The sequence below is a fragment of the Epargyreus clarus genome, unplaced genomic scaffold, assembly GCF_041222505.1.
Source record: "Epargyreus clarus isolate Ecla_fem2 unplaced genomic scaffold, WU_Ecla_fem_2.2 ptg000008l, whole genome shotgun sequence".
Lineage (NCBI taxonomy): Eukaryota > Metazoa > Arthropoda > Insecta > Lepidoptera > Hesperiidae > Epargyreus > Epargyreus clarus.
This window is the reverse complement of record NW_027332216.1, coordinates 11207908-11223853: the sequence shown is the minus strand read 5'-3', so window position 1 is coordinate 11223853 and position 15946 is coordinate 11207908. Positions and strand designations below refer to the sequence as shown.

Sequence of the window (15946 nt, the reverse complement as noted above, 5' to 3'; positions counted from 1 at the left end):
GGTTTAGCACCTATATAGTATATATTTTATAGCTTACTATACTCTTTGGTCAGCACTCAGCAGAGGTCAGAATCAGGCAAAGACTAAAGAGGAGCCAATTCACCCCAACATTGAATTCATTCAGTCAGTCAATTGATTGACATCAAGAAATTGTCGTGTGGCATGTTGTAAGCTTTTAGAAATAATAAGTTTGGTAGAAAGTGATTTAACGATGTCAGAGCACGTTTTACCGGCCGAAGAGCCGATAAGATTTGTGGCACCCATAATTCAGGACAATCCCACAGGATGGGGTCCTTGCGAAATGCCGGAACAATTTCGGGACATGCCCTACCAGCCTTTCAGTAAAGGAGATAGATTGGGTAAAATAAGCGATTGGACGGTGGTGCAAGATAAGAAGTACCAAAGTAAGTTAATAAAACTTACGTTTTCTGTTTGAATATTAAATAAATTCGGTTACTCAATCAATATTTTGAGGTTATAACAACTTTGCAATTCCAACTCATTTGTTGGCTCGTACAATGTCATACAGTATTTACGTGCGTGAAAGTAACGTTTAATTTGTGCTATAGATAAGTATGCGTCCCAATTCGGTGCTGGGTCTTCGTACGCCTACTTCCACGACGAGGATGAAAGTTCGTTCCATCTGGTGGACACGACGCGTGTTCAGAAGCCGCCGTACCAGCGCGGGCGGGCCCGCGGACAGCGCGGCAGGGGCGCGCGAGGCGCTCGTACCCCTGGCGGGATGACTACATTGAATAAGGTAATGTTCATTGTTAATAATTACTTAAACATGTTGTGTAAGCTAGAATCACTGTCATGTTCCCTTAAATATATAGAAGAAGCATCATACTGTATCATTGATACTTAGCATTGAAATGGCAATGAACACACAAAGATAGCTGTGACACAGAACTCTCACAAGGTATGGCCTAAATTTAATAGTGGCTGTTTTATTATGTAGTTGATGAGTTTGATTATGTATGTCTTATTTCACTTATCTAACTTTACATATTTGAAATCACATCATGCCACTGTTCTTAATATACCACAATTCTTGTATTTATGACATCACACAGTTACAAAGTAGTACAGTAATTTACACATCAATTTGAAAAAACAACAATTTTTTGTTGATGCTATGTAATATCATCTACATATTTTAAATGAGTGTTGGTTGTAATTTATAATGTATCCTTTAATTTATATTTGTGTAGCAACGTGATCGCAAGCTTGGCAAGAGATGGGGCCAGAGAGGCGCTCCTATGAAGATCCGTGATGCTTCTGTTACTGTAAGACCAACATGGGTCACCATTGAAGACATGGACTTCCCGAGACTTGCCAAGTTGTCATTGCCAGGAATTAAGGAAGGTAAGTTAAATAATTCAATAATTTACCAAGAAATTTTACCGCCATTAACATAGATTAGTCAAGATACTTTGCTGCCTTGAAATTGATTAAAGCCACAAAAGGCTTATTTGTCAGTTATTTATTTTAATTCTTGACAAATAAAAAATGTTAAATAAGTATTTCAAATATTTTAGGGAAATTTTAGCATGGAGACATGGCAAAAATTTTTGATGCAACTATTTCAATTTTCAAAACTGACATTTGATTAATCTTGAATAATCTATGGCAATTAACTACAGTTATTTATTTTACTTCATTGCAATAGGACAATTATGCTTATTCAGTCATCCCAGTTGTATCACTTGTTAAATTTTACCAACATTCTCACGGTGAATTTGAGAACATCCAATGCATGCCCTAATTTCCTTGTATTTTCAGGTGAAGATATTGTGTGCTGTGGTACATTGGAATACTACGACAAGGGATATGACCGTGTCAATGTTAAGCATGAAAAGCCGCTTCAGCGCATCGACCGTATCTTCCATACGGTATGCAATTGCTCTTGATACACTTTCAAGTACATTAAATATTTTAGTTTTTAAAAGTCAAACTTAGAATATTGTGTCTCACATTAAATCTACCTTAACTCCTTCTAATAATTTTTTTTTAAAGAAAAAAATATTGGTTTTGTTTTAAAAAAACATATTTTGTATATATTCTATCCACAAAAAAGACCTAAACTTCATTAGACTACATTTCAACATGTTTTTAGATTTTTTATATTTTATAGTTTGTGACATAAGACATAATATAAGTATGTTCCCCAGGTAACAACCACAGACGATCCAGTGATCCGCCGGCTCAGTAAGACAACTGGCACAGTGTATGCCACCGATGCTATCCTGGCCACAATCATGTGCTGCACCCGCTCTAACTATTCCTGGGATATCGTTATTGAAAAGATTGGTATGTAACTCAAGTTATTATTCAAATTTCGACATATTTTTATTCCTCTTTTGAAAATATAGATTAAGTACAGAAACATGTGTCGATTATGTCCATTATATGCATTACTTCAAAAATCTCAGAGTGAAAGACTTAGACATTAGGTTTTTTACAGAACAGACTGTTTGATACAGAACTATCAGTCTTCCGTTATCATTGCAATTCTACAAATAAATATTAGAGTGTAGACCTTTAGATGAATTACATGGAAATAATTATTTGTTATTTAACTTTTTAATGCATTACATGTTAATATATAACTGTTTCTAGTAATTCCAACTCAAATAGTACAAATGTCCTATACATAAAACAATTGGATAACACAAAATTGGTCTAAATTTATGTCATAGAGTAGATCAATATAATCCTTGTTTCATAACGAAGCTTATAAAACTACATTATCGTTCAGGGGTGTAGATTACTAAAGATGCTTTGCTGCCTTGAAATTGAATGAAGCTACATGTGGCCGATTTGTATGTTCTTTTTTTAATTCTTGACAAATAAAAACATATTTAGAAAAATTTACGAATAAATAACTAATACTGCATAATTTACATAATATATAAATTATTATTTCAAATAATTTAATAAATAATTAATTTACCTCACTGGCAGTTTAACAGTACTTACTTAAAAAATGTAAATCCGTAATTGGCTATAAGTTTTAAACATAAGCTATGTATCTTTACTACTAAGAGCTGTGGATTTTGTTAAAATAAATAAATATTTTAACATGGAGACGTGACGGCAACTATTTCAATTGTCAAACCTGGTTACATTTTCTTGTTAGGAGTGAGTAATCTTTACTAATCTATGTTCAGGGGACAAGTTGTTCCTGGACAAGCGCGACAACACCGAGTTCGACCTGCTGACCGTAAACGAGACGTCGGTGGAGCCGCCCGCCGACGACGGCAACTCGATCAACTCGCCACGTAACCTGGCGCTCGAGGCCACCTTCATCAACCACAACTTTAGCCAGCAGGTACACATCATACAAGAACAGTGATAGTCATGTAGTAGAAACTTGGCCTACAAATCAGGATAACCGGGTTACGAAGCAGAGACAAGCACCACAAATTTTTCATGATGATATGCATATTAGAAATTCATGTTATAAGTGATAAGTAATTTCTAAAAGGGTGAAGAAATAGATTGTGAAGAAATCTGAATCCCTGAGAGTTTTTAAGGATATCTGACGTTTACCGAATTGCAGTTGGCCAGCATGGAGGATAAGGCCTGTCTTTGAGATGAGACTCTTCCCCAGCAGTGGGTCAATAGGTTGTCAATAACATTTATCATTAATGTATGCAATGTAATCCTCCTGTAAAAAGATATAAGTTCTACAAAACATTAGTCCCTATAATATTTTTATTTTAATTTAATTTTTTATATCAATGGAGTATATAAAATGATGTGATTATTTAGTTGTGATTTAATTTAAGCTTGTCTCATAGAACGTTTATATAGGTAACATAAAATGAAATATAATAATGGTAATATCTCCTTTAGCATGAAATATTACAGTGTATTGATTATTATATTATGAACATTTTACAGGTGCTGAGGTCGGGCCCAACTGAGCCCAAGTACAAGTTCCCAGAGGCCAATCCATTTGTTTCTGAGGAGGAGGAAGGTGAGGTTGCCTCTGTGGGGTACCGCTATCGCAAGTGGAACCTCAACAACGGAGTGGTGAGTATACTCATGTTCAATTTGCTTTTTGTTGCTAGTTGTATGTGTTTATTGTATAGTTTTCACTAATTAAATAATTCTCCTATTAGATAATGTAACAAAATGATATATCCATTTTTTTTAATATAACATGTAGCTGCCACGTTTTTATGTAAGTACCACTAAACTGTCGCCCAAGATCATCTGTAACCAATTTGAAATAAGCCTGTCAATAGAGGTCAATTTCTTATGTATTGCTGCCTCTGAAGACTAGACCACATCACAATTTGTTTTATTAAACTACTTGTATAAGAGAAATGGGTGAGGTGAGGTAATCTTTCCGTTTTGTCGACTACTAGGTATTAGTGGCTCGTTGCGAGCACGACGCGGTGATGCAGGGTCCGCAGAACGAGACCCAGTTCCTGTCGATCAAGGCTCTGAACGAGTGGGACTCTAAGGTGGCCAATGGTGTCGAATGGAGGCAGAAGCTCGATACCCAGCGCGGTGCTGTGCTGGCTAATGAGCTGAGGAATAACTCTTGCAAGCTTGCTAAGTGGACTGTGCAGGTATGTCTATTATTAGTAGCAATGGCAGGATTTTTATTGTTTATCGCCTAGAAATATTTGGAAAGTATTATAGTTTTTTTTTTCGTTTTCCATAAATTAATTTGGGTGCTCCAAATCTTTTTTGAAGTACTTATTTATTAAGCACACAGTAATATGAAAAGATATGTTTTCTTGTAAATTAGACGTTTCCTCTAGTTCGATCGTTCGATTGCTGGCTAAAGAAAAAGATTTTTTGAAAAACTAATGATGTAGTTTTATTTGTAATCAAAATCGGCCTCTTAACTCCTTTCAGCGTTTTGGCTAATTCCTTATAGATTCGAATTCGGCCCTGAAGACCCATTTGAAAAATTCACCCTGCATAAACCCTAACGTAAAACTATAACTCAATGTCTGCAGGCGTTATTGGCGGGTTCGGACCAGATCAAATTCGGGTATGTGTCACGGACGCAAGTGCGCGACAACTCGAGGCACGTGATCCTCGGCACGCAGCAGTTCAAGCCGCACGAGTTCGCCGCGCAAATCAACCTGTCCATGGACAACGCCTGGGGCATCTTGCGGTGCATCATCGATATTTGCATGAAGCAGAAGGATGGTCAGTTGGTTTTAGTTTACGCTTATATCTGAGAGATGTCTATTTCGTGATCCTCATGTTTTGAATGTCTCCTGAGCATGTTGGAAATCTATAATACACAGATCTGAAGTCTTGGCTCTAAAACTTTTTCATAATTATAAAACCGAGATTTTTTTGGAATTAAAGCTAAGAAGCTGTTTAGAAGGTTAATTTTTACATATGGAAAAATTAAAAATATTGTCTGTAAAATTATCCAAATGATAAGAAGATTGTGAACTTTAAAGCTGTTGTATGACTACCATTAGTTCATTTAGTTAGAATGATAATACTATTGACTATCATTAAATTAGGGTATAATAATGGCTGTTGTCTTTAAATTTGTCAATAATTAACACTGTTACAGGCAAATACCTGATAATGAAGGACCCCAACAAGCCTCTGATCCGGCTGTACGACATCCCGGACAACACGTTCGAGTCGGACGCGTCCGAGGAGAGCGGCGACGAGCCCGCAGACACGCCCTTCGCGCCGCTCTACTCGTACGGAAACAACAAGAGGATTTAGACCTTTACGCTGTTTGTCTACCGCCACCGTCACCGAGCCGATACCGATAATGAATGACGGCGCCGAAGTAGCGTACATACGTTTACTATAGCCGCCTGTCCACCGCACGTCACCCGAGCACCGTCATCCCGGCCGCTAGATTCGGTAATATAAAACACGTTGGAACTTGTCCATACACTGCCGTCACACGCGTGGCAGCTGGAACACCGCCACACACACACAATAAACCGCTGATACCGGTCGCGGTGGGTAAACTATCGCCGTCACGACATATTAAAATCGGCCCGAAATAATCTCGTTCTCGGTATCGGCTTGGTGACGGTGCGGTGGACAAACGATCTTACGTATCATTATCCAACACGGATCATGCGTTCTGCGTTATAGCTAGTTTCTACCACTAGGGTAGGTTTCTTTATCTTTATTGAACATCAGATTAAGTTGATAAGACTGAGCTGTAATTGACACAATTTTGAGATATACGACGAATTGCGTATTCTCGAGCAGTTATCAAACTAAATGTAAACTGATTATTTTAATTGACCCTTATTGTTTTAAGAATATTGTCACTCAATTACTTACTACAATGGTTTGGCACAGTCTTCATTAGTAAGAAACAATCCATCATTCTTCAATCCTGAGTTAGGGCACATGGTCCGTGACAGGAAATAGGTACATTCATACCGCTATAAATAATCATATAGAACTCCTTCATATAAATATTTTTAATCAGTAAAATACAATATTTGGTCACATGACTTGTTTCATTCATAAGCTAACAAATAAAAATGGCAATATTAAAATATTAAACAGTAACACTTGTGATGTTTCACATAAAATATCACAATTTTAATTATAAATATAAGCAACAATATAAAGATATATCAAAATATTGTACTAAATGTACAAATGACCACACTTGATGCATGGCACAAGACATTTTTTGGATTTTACTTTGGCGAATAGTAATAATTTTATTCAATTTACTTACTTTAAGCACAGTAAATCATGCGGTACATATTTAAATATCTATATAAATATAGGTTATACCACAAGCCACATATGAGATCTGTGACTACATATTTTTAAAGATATACTTCTATAAGCGTGCTATAAAAATTAAATTTGCATGATTAAATATCTCATTCTCAATATTTTAGCTGTAACTGGTTTATGATAATGGAAAAATGTTGCCATAAAAAATTTTTAGTCTGCACTTTCAGTCTAGAGATCATCACTCTATTTATAGTTATTATTTGTCAGTAAATTAGTTATCATGTTAGTCACCAGAGAAGTATAACATCCTTTTGTTTCTTATTACTCAGTCATCGGACTCTTCTAGTTTTTTATTCAGCTTTTCTGCATCCAGCATTTCTTCCACATTGTCCTGAACTTCCTCTAACGTCTTATCCTTTGTTTCGGGAACGAAAAAGTATATGAACAGTATACCAAAGTACGCTATACTTGCGAACGACCAGAAAACTGTGTAGTGACCAAATACGTCTTTAATACCTTGATAGGATTTTATGACGGCAAAGTTTATTACGCAGGCCAACATAGTGGCGCTGCTGGAGGCAACCGCTTTCACATTGATCGGGAATAACTCTGCTTGCAATATATATGGCAAGTTTCCTAACCCAATTGTATATAATACGTTGAAGCTTAATACGCCTATGAGCGGTAATGGTGATAAAGACGCGAGGGTGTCTGGACTGACTCGGACGAAATCTTGGAGGAAGAAATACACGCCAACAAGTGTCATAGAGACTGCCACCCCCAAACACGAGATGAGCATTAGAACTCGGCGGCCGACACAACCTGTTAGGAATGTTGCACTAATACCTGAAAATAATGAGAACGTCGATGAAATTAAATTTAACTTATGAATAAATTAGGCGATATCTATAAAATAATATACTTATAATGTTTATCATTTAATAAGATAATAATATAATTATAATTGTAAATCCCCTTTTTAATTAGAAAATTAACATGTGTGTCACACGTGAACCTCCTCAATGGGTATTGATAATATGAGAATTCATAAGTAGTTTTACTTGTAGTTTCTCAGTTATTTGTGTAAATAAATTCAATATTCACCATCATATTTAACTAAAATATGGAATTTCATTACGTTTGATTAAGAAATTATACCAGATGGTTATTATGACGAATGTGCCAATTAGAAACAATTTTGATAACGTTTTATTACAGAGCTACAATGTCTAGATCGTAAAAGATAAGTCAATTTGTTATTTTATCTTCCACGAGTGTGAAGACTATTGAAGTAATAATTATCTACACACCTTTTCAAGGTGAACTAACACGTTTATTGACTTTAATATTAGAATTACACATATTTAGGTGAATATTAAGTCATCAAGATTAATTAACTTCACTTCCGTAATTAATATCAAGTACAATTTATAGTTTCAAAAGTACATATTACATATTCACCCTTGTAATATTGGTTGTATGGAACATATGAATGTAAGTTATACTCATTTGCTTATGCAATTATTTGGGATTTTTTCGAAGACTTTCTAGGCTTTATGTCTAATACCTTCACATAATGGAATGAACTATACCTTTCATATATTTTGTTGTGGAAACTAAACTAGACTGTGCGGACGCCCACGCCAATTTGTTCATATAAGCCTAGTCGCGTACTTACCCGCCAGTAATTGCACAAATCCGTACACAATGCTCGCGTACTGCCCAGAGATTGAACTGCTCTGTCGAAAGATTACCTCTAAGTATGATTGAATCGCCAAACTTCCAGTCATGTACTGCAATACTTTTAGACCTGAAAGCAAACATACATAATTTATCATATACCTATTAAACGTACCGTAAAAAATATTTTATTCGTTCTAGCGTTCGCAGCAGGTAAATAAATAAAGAATTATGCAAGGAAGGACTTCTGACATGAGTCATAAAGAGTTAATTCATCCACAAGCCGATAGCTCGAGTCGGACAAATAATGAGATAGACAGACAAAGGTTAGAAGAGTTTAAGAACAGCAGAAGTATAAATTTCAGCTAATTCAGTTTTCGAGACCCAAACACGTACTTTATTCTCTAATTTTAAATTAAATGAGTTAAACTTCTCTAAAATGGTTTCGAATGTCTACTAAAACGCATTTGGTCAGTTTTAAAAACTATGTCATAACTTATTTATTTTATACTTAAAGAACGCCGGAAACTAGCAGTGGGGCAACAATAAAAGTACCTACGACAGATGATCTAAGAATATGATATTATTAGCACCATTAACTTTGACTTATAGTATCGAGGGCAAACTCACTTCATTAAAGTAATATTAACAAACATAAGTAACTAATGATATAAATTATAATGATGCTCAATTATCTATTAAAAAACATAATTGAGCATCATTATAATTTATATGATTAGGTACTCATACTAATTTTAACTTTTCAAAATTCTATATCATACCCAATAATATTTGTATAGTCGCATATAAAAAAATATAGTACCTAATTATTGGCCATAAACAAATAAAATAGTAAAGAAAGATAAATAATATTAATTTAAAGCAAAATTGGCATCTAAAAATAGATAAAGTATTATCTAAACATAAAAACGTTTTATCTCTTCTTTACACAAATAATATAAATTTATCTCGCTGCGGTAGTCAAATCATACCTTAAACAGTGTTAAAAAATATTATAACTGTCTCTAAAAGTACCGACGGGCCTCTGCGCACTCAAGAATTCGGGCCCTCAGGGACAAGGGACAATACATAATGGTAATAATATAATATATAAACCCAATCACACTAGACATTGTATTTGCAAACGGATTGCATAATATGAATTGTAAACAAATTCGAACACATACAATAGGTACGGCTTTTTTACATCATATACAAGAAAAAAAATTGTGGATAATAAACATTTCAATTTATAAATATTGTCCGTAAATCTTAGCATGTCGAACAAATGAATATATTGGCCTTTCGGCGTCCGCCTGGTGTATGATCCCTGGGTACGAGGCCCCTGCGTCCTTACAGCAAAGACAAAGGTTTAGGACATAAGTTACATAACAGCTTTATGTCAGAAGTTAGACGATTTTTTCCGATGTTAATATAACCAACAAGCTCTGAGCATCGGATTGATATTATATATCAGTTCACTATAAAATTGCTAGTATTAATATAAAACTTAAATGTATTACCTGTTACTATGTAGACCGCATTTCTGTACCTCATATTTGTCAAGAGCTCCTTGAGGGTAGTTTTATTCTCCATACTTTCCATTACATGAGCTCGAATCACTGTTAACTGTTCATCTACCCACTGAAAAACCCAAGCATTTCTATAGAAAACAAGTCATCAAAGCGTAAAGTTTATGGTTTTGTGGCCCTGTTGAATTAAAAACTATCAGCTTAGTTAACTAACGCTGATCTTGCTACAGGTAACATACCTAATATGTATGTATGAAAAATATACACTTCAGACCTTTCCTTCGAGTGTTATATTTTGTAGAAAAATTACTCCTGTGTAATCTACATTTGGGCTTTGAGTTTTAAATAAGAACATTTCAATAACACATATCTAGATATCTTAAAAATAAAATCTTTAATTACTTTTATTTCATACTTCTATCTAAACTTTTGTTATTAATATCTTTGTATCTAACAAATTATTTCAACACTTTGAGAATCAGTGGTTTGTAACACCCTTATCATCTGTACGATCTTATCAAGACATGCAGCAAAATTAAATAACGTATTGATATCACATGTCTGCATGGCAAAATATTTGAATTTATTGTATGATTTGTCGTCAATTGCCATTTTAATCAGCAACCTGAACGATAAGGACTTCCTTATATTCTGTTAAAGTATTATCATTACTCTTCAATATAGTCACGTATTACAAGGGTTTGGCTCTGTGAGAAAGTAATACATAATTTAGACCCAACTTCGCTATTATTTACAAATTTGAAAATTACAAGCAAAATAGTGTAAAATAAAAATTGTTTCGTCAAGGTGGTAGAACTGTTTGACTACATAGGTACCACCTTCACACCTATTTCTGCCTAATGACAGGAATGTAAAGCGCTATCATGTACGCTTTGAAAGTAAGAGAGGCAACAGGAGACGTTACTTATCCGAGACGTTTCAATTATTCCTCAGGGGTCAACTCATCTGTGGCCAACCTTATATAAGAATCTAATCTGTGATTGATCACATATCTGATCCATGGGCGACCGTAGCCAGTTACGATCAGGCTCGTTTGTTCGACTTCTAAATTATAAAAACAAAACATTTTTTTATTAAATTACACTCACACTTAGCATTCAATATTACTTATATTATCCATTTGAGGTCCCTGAGTGTTCATCTAAAAACGATACTGTATTTTTATCGTTTTCATAGCAAGCATACTTCATTGCTCGAGATAGACGAAATGAAGACCAAACAGTAAATAATTATATAAACTATTCAACTAGTTTTAAAAAGTCCAACCGTTTCATCCTTGCATCCTTTTATTATCCGAAACTCTTTCTTAGCCGCAGCTAATCTTCCATCTTTAAGATGATAATACGGTGATTCTGGTATCCACAGGCACATCGCAAAACAGAGTATTGGTAGTGACAGCACGATAGAGTTGATAGCGGCGTAGGAGACGAACGGTCCGATACCGTACATCGTCAGACTGCCCAAGTTGATCATCACTTGAACTAACATGCCTAGTGCTCCTCTTATTTCCTTGTCTGCTATTTCTGTCAAATATATCATTGTTACCTGAAAGAATTATAACTACTTTGAATGGAGCGGTAATCTAGTATGACTAAAGTGATCATACGTCCCGTTTTGAACGGGACAGTCCCTTTTTTCGATGCTTCGCACCGTTGTCCCCGAAACGAACCTCGAGGCACAAAACTGTCCCGTTTTCCCAAATGTCAATAATGATAACTAAATATTAAAATCCATAACTTTAAATTAACAATGTTTTAAAAGCAGTGCAATTTTCTACTTTTTAGTTGATTTTATCATAAAAACGTGTTTTTTTAGTTTTTTAAAAACTATATTTTTTCAAGTAAAAAGTAATTGACAAAAAAAAATTGATGTCCCGTTTTGATTGAAATAATAAATGGTCACTTTAGGTATGACCTTAATACACCTATGAAGTAACAAGGAAGACTTCTATTTCCAAGGATTCTCAGGGTTGGTTTAATTTCGAGAATTTAAAAACATAAAGCATGAAAAATTTTCGAACGAAATATTAGTTTCAAACTTTGATTGTAGGTCCGAATATTTGTTTCGTAATTATATTGTTCGTACTCATAATATGTTCTATTAGATATGTCGTACAATTTATCATTTCAAATAAAATATCCTAATTATATTAATTATGATAACAAGTCCAAACTTACCACTGCAGTTATTCCATTTGAAATTCCAATGAGTATTCTTGCAATATACATAAGCTCAGGGGATTTGGTCAGCAAAATTAAGCCCTGAAATTACGTTTATATGAAAAGGCTAACAGAATAGTGTATTATTATTTGTTTAGTGATTAATACTTAAAAGAGCGGATATTACTGGTTCCGAATTATTTTGTTACATGGTATGTGATATGTCTGATGTCGGAAATATTAATAATTTCGTCCTACGGCCTTCAAAATCTAGATTGGAGTCATAACAAGGATGGTCCCTTTTCGATTACATACATATTATTATTTATTTAAGGACTAAAGAAAACTTGATTATCAATCTAAGGACTAAATCTGTGTTTATAATTTTTTCCAAGATCCAGTAGCATTTACTGACCCACATTTAAGCAGCATGGTTATCGACCATATCCATTACATTTCGGCAGAGCCGGATTTAGAGGTCTAGAGGCCTTGGGGCAACAAAGAAGTGGAGGCCCCCTGACCCCAAATTATTTTCCGAATAAAATGAACAATTTTTTTAGCTGAGTTTTTCTTTAAATATTTTATTGTCAAACGCAGGTAGATTCTTCTAGTATTCATGTTTGTACAAAGTAGGTACTGTAGATAAAGGTAAAACAGCTGTATATATATTTTACTAGTGTTTACTAGTCGGAATTAAAAAAAAATCCGACGTCTCTATTGTGGGGGCCCCTCTTTTGTGAAGGCCCCGGGGCTGCTGCCCCGGTTGCCCTCCCTTAAATCCGGCCCTGCATTTCGTAACCTAATCTATGTTCGGAACAGAGTTTGTGGTCATCAGTACAGCTACTAGAACGATAACGTCGATGTTGGTAACTTCGTCTCACCGAGTCGCTAACGTACCGCACCTAAGACGCCGGGCACTGTGGCTGACAGCACCGTGAGGCGGCGGCCCGCTCGCTCGCCCAGCACCTGCCCCACGTAGCAGCCGGGCAAAGCCCCCAGCGCCGCCAATGACGCCACCCACGAACTTTGCGCCTGAACATTTGATAAAACTGCTTAATACCAGCTATTAAGCGCTACTGCGGTATGCGTTGGAGACTGTTACAAAATCTTTCAGCTTTTCCCTCAGTGTGTGCATTACATCTTGAGAAATCATCGCAAACCAACACTGGAAACCACTCTAGGTCTAGGTCTAAGTCGAAGAATAATTAATTATTGATGAACTTTTATTGTTTCTCGGGTAGAAATGTAGGTGCTTAAAGTAGTCTCAGGTTCATGTCTCAGGCATGCATCTCTAATTTTTCAAACTTTTGTGTGCGGATTCAAAAATATTTATCTATTTCTTAAACTATGAAGAAAACCGCCTAAAGGAAACATCTGAGTGTCCTAAAAAAAGTTTACAAAAGTGTGTGACGTCTACCAATTTGCAATTTGCCAGTGCGTTGGACTTTGGCATTAACTCACTTCCAGAGGAGATGGTGCCCAGCAGTAGGGTTGACGACAAACTCGGTAGGCATTTGTTATATCATGATGACTTTCATGAGTTTCGTCAAAATTGGTCCAGTCGCATTCAAGATTAGCTCGTACGCAGAAAAAAGGGAAAATTACTTATTTTGGCAACAAGCTTGTAAACAACCAAAACAATATTTTGATGTTGTAGACTTTCGGATTATTTGTACGTAAAAATAACCGTTTTTACTAAATAAACAAAAGTACTTCAAAATTAATTTTATTATAATAACCAGGCATTACAAAATAAATGTGATAGATTATTAAATCGAAAACAGTACCTAGCTAAATATAGCAGGTAGGTACAAATTTATCTGTATTGCTATTAATAACTAAAACAAAGTTGCTAATCATACACGTAGCAGTATATGGCGTGTGTTTAATATTCAAATTATAACAACAAAGGTGGACTTACATCTGTTATTTGTAAATTAGCTTCTCCATTCTTGAATTTCGGAACTACCGGGGAAGGCCACGATATCGTTGCCCCAGTAAACGTAAACGCAAATGACACTACAAAAATTTATAAAAAGAATAAAAGAACACTTTTAAATAAAGAATAATTTTAAATATTTCCGCCATTCTTATATTACCACAAATTCCCGCCAAGTATTGCACTTTCCGATTTGTGCTGGGCATTTTTAATTTAAAACATGTAACCTTATGTCTTTGTTTACTATATTTATTATCACCACTCGGTCAATGACCAAGCGCGAATATATTTTACGAACGTATCAATGACGACATGTCAATATGTGCGCCTACGCCTACGTTAAAGCAGGTAGTAACAGCTTTAGTATTATACTCTTATCTATGGTACTATTATACTCTTATCTATAGTTCTCTTTTCTGTTCGTGTGGCAATTGCGCCATTGTAATGTTGCCAGGTTGTCAAAAGTACTTAAAAAGTGGAAAATTTTAACGCACGTATTTATCAATACTTTGCAGATTACTAAGAATCTCAAATAATTATGTTAAATATAATTCATTTTATTGCCAAATAACATAAGATCTACTTTTAAAATTAAAAATTTATTAAATTAGCGTAACTACTGAAAACTTGTTACTTGGAAAAATTGAAAAGTCACTCACGTAGCTGACAACAAATGACCGTTTCCAAAAACCACCACACGCTCAGAAAAGTTTGTCGGACTATATGACATTTATCATTGGTTACTTTATCTACTACTATACTAATAGTATACCTAGTAATTCTACTAATACGTACTAACTAATAATTACGTATGATATAACCCTGTAGCCTTTACTACGTTCACGTCCTTGTATCTGTATGATATTATAAGTACTTAACAATTCCAGAATGTGTTATAGTTAGAGGATGTAAATATATATATATATATATATATATATATATATATATATATATATATATATATATAATATAGTAGTAGCAGACGAGCATGCAGTCCACCTGATGGTAAGTGGCTACTGCCGCCCATGGACATTTGTAATCAACCCCAGATAGGATTAGATATTCCTACCTGAGGTGTCGGCCACAGATGCACCGCTACCCCTGAGGACTAAGCTGGAATGCCTCCGAAAAGTCTGTCTCCCTTACCACACCCTTCAAACCGGAACACAGCAGCGCCTAACACTGCTGTTATTAGGCAGAAATAGGTGTTGCGGTGGTGTCGCCGGAGTCGAACCGCAAAGGGTTCTACCACTTTAAATTATACAGCTTCCCTAAAAATTTAAGTCCAAGTCCAGAAGTCAGGTCATGCTGAACCATCCAGGTCCATTTGTCAGCATTACCTCAGGATTTTCCATAACCTTGAAAACCCAATGGAACGCATTATTTTTAGTTATGCTAAGATCCGATAGATCATAGTAACACCGTAGCCATGACTTTTATTAATAGCAATATGAATAATATAATTATGATGGGTCAGTGGGGCTCTTGGGGGTTAACCCCAAGAGTGCCGCTATGGTCAAGTTCAACATTTGTTAGAAATATATATTCTAATGATTCAATTATAGTATTATTTAAATTATTTATTGTGTTATTTTCATGATGTGTTATATTATAATAATAAGTGCCCATTTATATAGTCACTGGCTGTGTGCGTTACACGATTGTATGCATTAGCATAAAAAAAAAACGTTCTTGACGTTAGAGACTGATAGAGTTGTATTTTGCGCGGGAAGAATGAAAGTTGTAAATTGGAAGAAATAGCTTTATTTTATCAATTTCAGAAGTGGGATAATCTCAAACACTGAACAAGAAAAACTTGTATCTACGCTGGTGGAAGACTATTGACAGATATCATATTTTCTAATTAGCAAAAAATAAGTTACAGGCCCTGGTAAAGATTT

At 35.1% G+C, this 15946-nt stretch overlaps 2 protein-coding genes across 2 annotated transcripts; one reads left to right on the top strand and one right to left on the bottom strand.

Moving 5' to 3' along the window:
- The first annotated feature begins 105 nt into the window (after positions 1 to 105).
- eIF3d1 (eukaryotic translation initiation factor 3 subunit d1) lies at positions 106 to 6473 on the top strand. Its single transcript, XM_073076023.1, has 10 exons — positions 106 to 404; positions 570 to 760; positions 1215 to 1368; positions 1786 to 1895; positions 2175 to 2313; positions 3174 to 3334; positions 3910 to 4041; positions 4380 to 4586; positions 4983 to 5178; positions 5561 to 6473. Exons 1-10 carry the CDS (start codon positions 212 to 214, stop codon positions 5719 to 5721), a joined length of 1644 nt encoding a protein of 547 aa, XP_072932124.1. The 5' UTR covers positions 106 to 211; the 3' UTR covers positions 5722 to 6473.
- On the bottom strand, positions 6429 to 14579 carry LOC140744440 (facilitated trehalose transporter Tret1). Its single transcript, XM_073076026.1, has 8 exons — positions 14206 to 14579; positions 14028 to 14125; positions 13004 to 13138; positions 12125 to 12208; positions 11214 to 11492; positions 9918 to 10038; positions 8393 to 8524; positions 6429 to 7560 (listed from the first exon to the last, which is right to left on the bottom strand). Exons 1-8 carry the CDS (start codon positions 14249 to 14251, stop codon positions 7040 to 7042), a joined length of 1416 nt encoding a protein of 471 aa, XP_072932127.1. The 5' UTR covers positions 14252 to 14579; the 3' UTR covers positions 6429 to 7039.
- Positions 14580 to 15946: the final 1367 nt, after the last annotated feature.